This window comes from Malus domestica, chromosome 03, assembly GCF_042453785.1.
Source record: "Malus domestica chromosome 03, GDT2T_hap1".
NCBI lineage: Eukaryota > Viridiplantae > Streptophyta > Magnoliopsida > Rosales > Rosaceae > Malus > Malus domestica.
Window position 1 is genome coordinate 5,980,657 of NC_091663.1, and position 6,495 is coordinate 5,987,151.

At 37.9% G+C, this 6,495-nt stretch overlaps 2 protein-coding genes across 9 annotated transcripts; one reads left to right on the plus strand and one right to left on the minus strand.

Moving 5' to 3' along the window:
- Positions 1–15: 15 nt before the first annotated feature.
- Positions 16–3,749, plus strand: LOC108170720 (uncharacterized). 8 transcript variants are annotated; one of them, XR_011579176.1, is made up of 6 exons: positions 16–367; positions 656–743; positions 948–1,005; positions 1,776–1,868; positions 2,539–2,624; positions 3,545–3,749. XR_011579176.1 is itself a non-coding variant. In XM_070818872.1 (4 exons), exons 1-4 carry the CDS (start codon positions 115–117, stop codon positions 1,866–1,868), a joined length of 492 nt encoding a protein of 163 aa, XP_070674973.1. In that variant the 5' UTR covers positions 25–114; the 3' UTR covers positions 1,869–2,088. The 8 variants fall into 8 exon arrangements, 1 of the variants encoding a protein (XP_070674973.1); XR_011579174.1 differs by having other exon boundaries at positions 17–367; positions 3,436–3,749; XR_011579173.1 differs by having other exon boundaries at positions 20–367; positions 1,776–1,905; positions 3,436–3,749.
- A 70-nt stretch (positions 3,750–3,819) lies between these two features.
- On the minus strand, positions 3,820–5,587 carry LOC103418750 (inositol 3-kinase-like). Its single transcript, XM_008356860.4, has 2 exons — positions 4,457–5,587; positions 3,820–4,351 (listed from the first exon to the last, which is right to left on the minus strand). The coding sequence occupies exons 1-2, from the start codon at positions 5,312–5,314 to the stop codon at positions 4,055–4,057; spliced, it is 1,155 nt and encodes a 384-aa protein (XP_008355082.3). The 5' UTR covers positions 5,315–5,587; the 3' UTR covers positions 3,820–4,054.
- Between the last annotated feature and the right edge of the window lie 908 nt (positions 5,588–6,495).

Sequence of the window (6,495 nt, forward strand, 5' to 3'; positions counted from 1 at the left end):
CTAAAACTCGGTTTACCCGGTACTGTTTTTCACTGTTCGTGAACAGTGTTTGGACGGAAATGCCCTCGGTTTCTTCTTTGTTCTGCTTACTGTTTCCACTTTTCTACAGTGGAAATGACCACTTTGTCCTCTCTGGCCACGCGTTCTTCATCGATGGCCTTTTCTGTTGGATTTCTCTGCTGTTTCATTCTCCGCCTTCCATTTCCTGCAATCGCTTTTTTTTTTTCTGCTCCACGTCTACACGTGTTGCTCATCGTGAAGGCAAGAAGGATGGAAAAGCCAGGGCCCTTCCATTTGCTTCCAGAATATATTTCTCCAATTCTCCACTCTCTCGCTCAAGACCCGAACCCCTGGTCTCTGCAAGTAGGTTCGTCTCTGTCTCTCTGACTTCTTTTTTTTCAATTCGCAGTCGGATTTCCTTTGCATGAATGCTTCTCCGACATATTTTTTTCAGGTTTGGTTGAGGGTTCTATTTTCTTTGTTCAAATTTTTGTGATTTTAATTTTAAAAATCTGGGTTATCTTTGTCCAATGGTTTGGTCCATCTTTAGTATTTTCACCAGAGATCTCTGCCAGCACTACTCCTCTCTCGGACCAGGTACGACTCATCATCAAAAACTGTTTTCAGTTTTTCATCTGGGTTGTCTGAATTGTAGGAGGTCTGCTTCTATTTTTCCTGCTCTGGCTTCAAATCGGACGCCTAAACCCTTCTACCACTCTTAGCACTTTCTATTCCATCCCCGAGTAAGAATAGTTAAACCCTCTATGCTACCATTCCGCGTTTTGAATCTGATTCCAATAAAAATATCTCTAAAGGTTCAATTTTTTTTTTGTCTCAGATTTTACCTTTTCCTCAGTCCCCTGGTGTTCATTATTTGAATTTTTTTTTTGATAAATTATTGATATTTCGTTGACTTGAATTGATTGAAGCTCTTCGTTTGGATGCAGCCATCCCATTACGTCAAATTACACGTTGTGGAATTTGAACCGTTTTGAACCGAATCAGGTATCTTTTTCTTTTATGGAGACAATTGTTAATTTGAATTTGGTGGTTCATTTAAGAGGCACTGTTTTCTTAATTGCTTGCAATGGTGTTAGGGGTTTGCTGCATATTTGTGTATTTAAATGTATTTGTTATGGTTGTAGTTTCTCTATGTTTCGTAATGGGAATAGGTATTCTAAAGTTATTAGATACATATTATTTGAGCAAGATAGAGGAGATTGTTGATAATTTTAATTTATGATACCTCATGTCATAGGCTATGTTTTTATCGCTTCTAATATAGATTAATTACTAAACACATATACTGACCATCCTCCTCTTCGCATTTCATTGGTTTCTTGCGTTTGGATTTTTCTGTTTGTATATTCCAATTTTTTAGGATCCACATTCCTTCCGATTTGCATCTCAGTTATATATATATGTCTGTAAGAAGAAAATGTACATAAAGGCAATAAAGAGGGGCCAAAGGAGGATTTTCAGATGCAAAACAAGGTTCTGAAGAGGGGAAGGACTCCAGCAATTTAGCCTTTCAAGCTTGCCAACAAATTGAACGAGTTCTTTCTCTCTCTCTCATATGACATAAAGCGTGATCTACAATCCTTAAACATACTTTTAGAGGCTTTATTAAAGCAAAGATAAATTGAACAAACTAACCGGGTACAGAGTTGAATAGCTAACTGGGTACATCCGTGTGAATTGATGTGGCTAATATACATGCATTATTTTCTTTTAAGTGAGGATATATTTTAATTAAATCCTCCCTCATTTTTTAGGTACAGAGTGGTGCTGAAAGTTTTCCTCAGTATGCTCATTTGCCCAGTTTGTCAGGTGCATATGACATGCAGCAAGCTCAAGGACACAGATAAGTTAGTTCATCCATGATGCTGAGCCCTATCTCGACTGGTATCTTGGCTACATCATTTGAGATGCTTAGGCCTGTGATTGAAGTGTTATCTGTAGTTTTTCTTTTCGGAATTCATACTATTTGCAATTATCAACAATAATGTACTTTTATACCTCTGTTTCTCTTTTCTTTGTTTTCATGAGAAATCAAGTTGGTACAAGAATAAGTCGTTGCTTTGAAAATGATCTATTGCATGCGTAAATGTGTTCCAGTGCTTCAACAAGTGTTATCAACTTTGCACTGTATAAATTTGCAATATGGAGAATACTAATATGTCTGCAATCTTGATGCTAGGAAGGTTTACACCTAATGGATATAATGATTCAATTCAAATCACACGTGATTTCAATATTCTCCTAATTTCAGGATATTAGCTTTACAAATAACTCTTAAACGGGTTGAATGTCACCACCTGTGGAGGGGGTAGCGTCTCTAGACTTTTTACATCTTTGATACTATCTATGGCTGCTTATTATTTTTCCTACATAGTGACTTTTAATTCTCAGCCTTTTTTTTTTTTTGTCTTCTTTTTGGTTCTGTAATTATGTCTCTCTATGGGTTTTTTTCTCACCATTTAATACTAATCAAATTTTTGTTTCATTTTTCATGTACTTCCCACTTGAAACATCAAGTAAGGATTTGACTTTAGTGACTTTTGCAAACTGTAGCTTTCATATTAAATCAACTCCCAAGGTTACTCTGCATATCATCATCTAAGGTATCTACTCATCAATTTATGCTCATTTTTATCCTATGCAACTCCGAACCGTATGTGTATTTCTTTGTTTGTCTTTATTTATTTTCCCCAATATGTTTACAAACATCAGACCTCTCCTCAAATCTTTTTCCTTTTTCTTCCACCCAAACACCAAAATTAAAAATCTTTCCTAATTATTTTTTCATATATTTATGTCCTACATTAACTTTCTTCATTGCTTGCGCTGGATTGTACAAATTTTTTTAGGTTTTTACTTGGAATTATCTTGAGTCCTGTTACAACAAACTATGTTCAAGTAGTAAATCCTTTAGTTGATGAAACAAGTTAATTTTTCTACTATTACAAGTTTTGTAGCCTTTTCACAACATGTACTATTCCTTTGTTCAAGTTTCGTAACTTTGTCATGGTAAATAATGTGAACAAAGAAATATCAACTGTTGAGTTTATAACATTTTTTGTACGTAGGTTTGATCTTTTTTTTTGTTCTGTACAATGTAGGAGTACAGACATAAGATTTAAGGTGTAAGAGTGAGGAATTGGGGGCATTTTTTTTCCTAAGAAACGACCAAATGGATATTTCTAACTCACATAAAAACTCTAACCTATATAAATAGAGCTAATTTATACGTGCCAAATATAATTTTTAACTTTTCCTTACGTATTACACATAATTGGTTTGAGTATGATTGAATTGATTGGTTTGAATATGAATGGTTTCAGAAACTTGATTCATGTAGGATTTAAAGTTTAGGACCTTTTGTCTTAAATAAGGCAATACTCTTCAACTTATTTTCATTGTTTTTATCTGTAGGTCAAACCACGCCTATATTTTGTCCTCTCATTTGCAGTAAGACTCATTTACACTAAGACTCATTTATTTACATTAACAACTTCCAATTTCCCAATCTGTAATGTAACAGAATAAAGAAAACTTACATGTGAGAAGAAATGCAGAACCCTACCCTTGGACACCTATTTTGTTACTCATGTTATATTACTCCACCCTTGGACTATTCTGTTCCTCATTGTAAATAAGATCGAAAATGAATTTTCATATCTATGTAAATAGTACCTCATCCTTGGACACCTATTTTGTTCCTCATTATATATATGTATCCTTGGACACCTATTTAAAACCCGCAGCAACGCGCGGGCATACTTGCTAGTTCATGACTAATTGCTACTCGAAGTAAAATTCTCTTAGAGAAAGCAACTTCTTCTTTTCCCTTTATTTATTTATTTTTTTTTGTTTTTTGTTTTTGCATTGTGGGTTCTATACTGTACATCGATCTAAAAAGTAAAGATACACGCATCTGGGTTCGACATGATGCAATTCCGCCTACCCTATGCAAATAGATTTCTACATTACATTATTACTTGATCCAGCATAAGGTTATGGATGAAGAAACTTACTGCTACACTGTCGAGAATCATGGTTTACCGGCAGTGTCAACGATTTGAACTGGTTCTTCATTGACAGAGACCGGTAACAATTTAGGCTGTGTCGCGTATTGCGGGAGGACACCCCGTTCCATTGACTTGGGAGGAGAACTTGGCAGATCCCATTGAGGTTCCTGAGCAAGGCACTTTGTTGTCTGCTTAGCTGCTCCTAGAGATGCATGAAATTGCTCATGTCCTGCTATGTTCACAAACCTAAACCTGTCATCTTTTCTTTCGCGGCAATTACCGCACTGCATTTTTCTCCTCTGCACCTCTTCACGAACTCTCTGCAAGCCATCAGGTGAGAGACTACAATTAGATATTTGTTAAACAAGACGTTCTCTGCAATCCAAAACCGAAGCAAGAACAATGGCAATGAAAAATGAACAAACCTGCGAGAACTTGGAATCAAACTTAGGCAATCCAATATGCCCAACGGTCAGTGACCCGAAAAGGTTGCCGAGCAATGCAGCATCAGGCACAGTCAAGCCATTAACAAGTCCGGCAACAAACCCACCAAGGAAACTGTCTCCTGCGCCCGTCGGATCAACCTGGTTCGTCGGAAAAGGCCCAACTTCCACCTCGCCGTCTCCCCAATAAACTTTACACCCACGCCTCCCGTTCGTCACCACAACACAGCAGAGCTTCCTCACCTCCTCCACCTCCATGAACAACGCCTCCTCCGCCGAAGCCTTCAAAAACCCAATTCGAGGCAAGAGGTGGAAGAAGCCACTCTCCTTCAAACCCACAAGCTTCACGGTCCCGTCGACTCCGTCGAAAGCTCGAATCAGAGCCTGAATGTCCACAAACACAGTGCTGCAAGTCTCAACCAACTTCTCCACCGTCTCAACGGTGATCTCGCCGCCGACACCGACAGCCATTCCGAAATCAAATCTGTATCCGGGGAGATCCGAGGGCCTAATCGGGCCGCAATCTCTTACCCGTTGCAGAACCCGGTCACGCCGTTCGTCACCGCCGACGCCGGAATCAAAATGCGCGTGGAAGAGAGTGGTTTTGCAATCGGGTACAACAATCGGGTCACGCGGGGCCGAGTAAGCGAAGTCCGGCCCGACTTTGGACACCAAATTGTAGGGAACGGAAACTCCATCGAAGACATTGGAGATGAAGGAGGCGGCCCCGCCGGGAGTCTCGGCCAAAACGACGCCGTCTTTGAATAAAACGTCGTGGCAGTAGTTGCCGGCGATTAGGACCCGGGGAGCTGAATTGGGTTGATTCGGGCCTCGGCCCATGTGGGGTTTGGCGGGTTTGGATTCGATTGTGTGATCCGCAGGTGGGTTTAGGGATCATGGGTGAGAGAGAGAGAATACAGAGATGACGGGAAAGAAGACAAAGTTTTGGATCTTTGCATGTGCAGGTGTCGTAAAGATTTATACTGCATGTGGATGAGATGGCGGGAGGCTGACCGCTACTGACGGCCCTCCGTCTTTCCTACTTTGGTTTGCGGAAAGGGGAGGACCATTGGGAATTGTCGCTATAATTATTTTTTAACGAACGATATTATTTACACGAAATAAGAAAAGATTTTTTTAATGTGATTAGAATACGAAATGATACATCACATAACATTATATCAATAGTGAAATATGTGTGCTAAAAAGTTAATAACTTAAAAAATACAATTTCCAATCACTTATATAAAAACACATAGTGTATCACCTATGTTTCTATCATAATGAAAAATTTCTCCAAAGTGAAAGTAAAATAATTTGATTCAAATTCTCCTAGCGAGAGTCGAATCTAAAATATCTCAGTGAAAATGAATACTAGTAAACTAATACAAGGACAATAATATCTGTTGTTACATTAAACAAGTTTCTAAAGTTATTATTAAGAAAATATTTATATTAAGATTGTGTTTGTGTCAAAATCTCCTATGCCATGCGGACGGTAATTTCTTCGAGCGTTATCAAGAATCTTTATTATTGTATCAGCTAGTAACTTAATGAGAAAGAAATATTCTGATTGTGTAACAAAATCTCTTCACATAAGTTGGAAAACGTGGTACGAGTCAATCTTGTCTAACTACAAAAATTATTGAAATGTACTAGAACATAGCCACGCAGTGCAAATTGGATGCGAAATTGAACTTTTGATTCCAAAATAAAAAATAAAAAATAAAATCTCAAACTTTGGCTTTACCCAAATCAAATCCGACATCTAAAATTGTGAGAATTCAAAATTCCAAAAAAAAAAAAAACGATATACATTATACATACCAAGAATAAGTAACCAAATGTTGACCAAAAAAAAAAAGTAACCAAATGTTGTTTCAAAAAGGATATGATGAGACCATAAATAAATAGACGACCTGTTCTGTAAAGCGAGGTCAAGCATTGGCGTAGCGAAAAGACTGCTTATTTGTTATTAAAAGATCATGGGTTCGAGTTGTGGAAATAACATCTTCACAAAG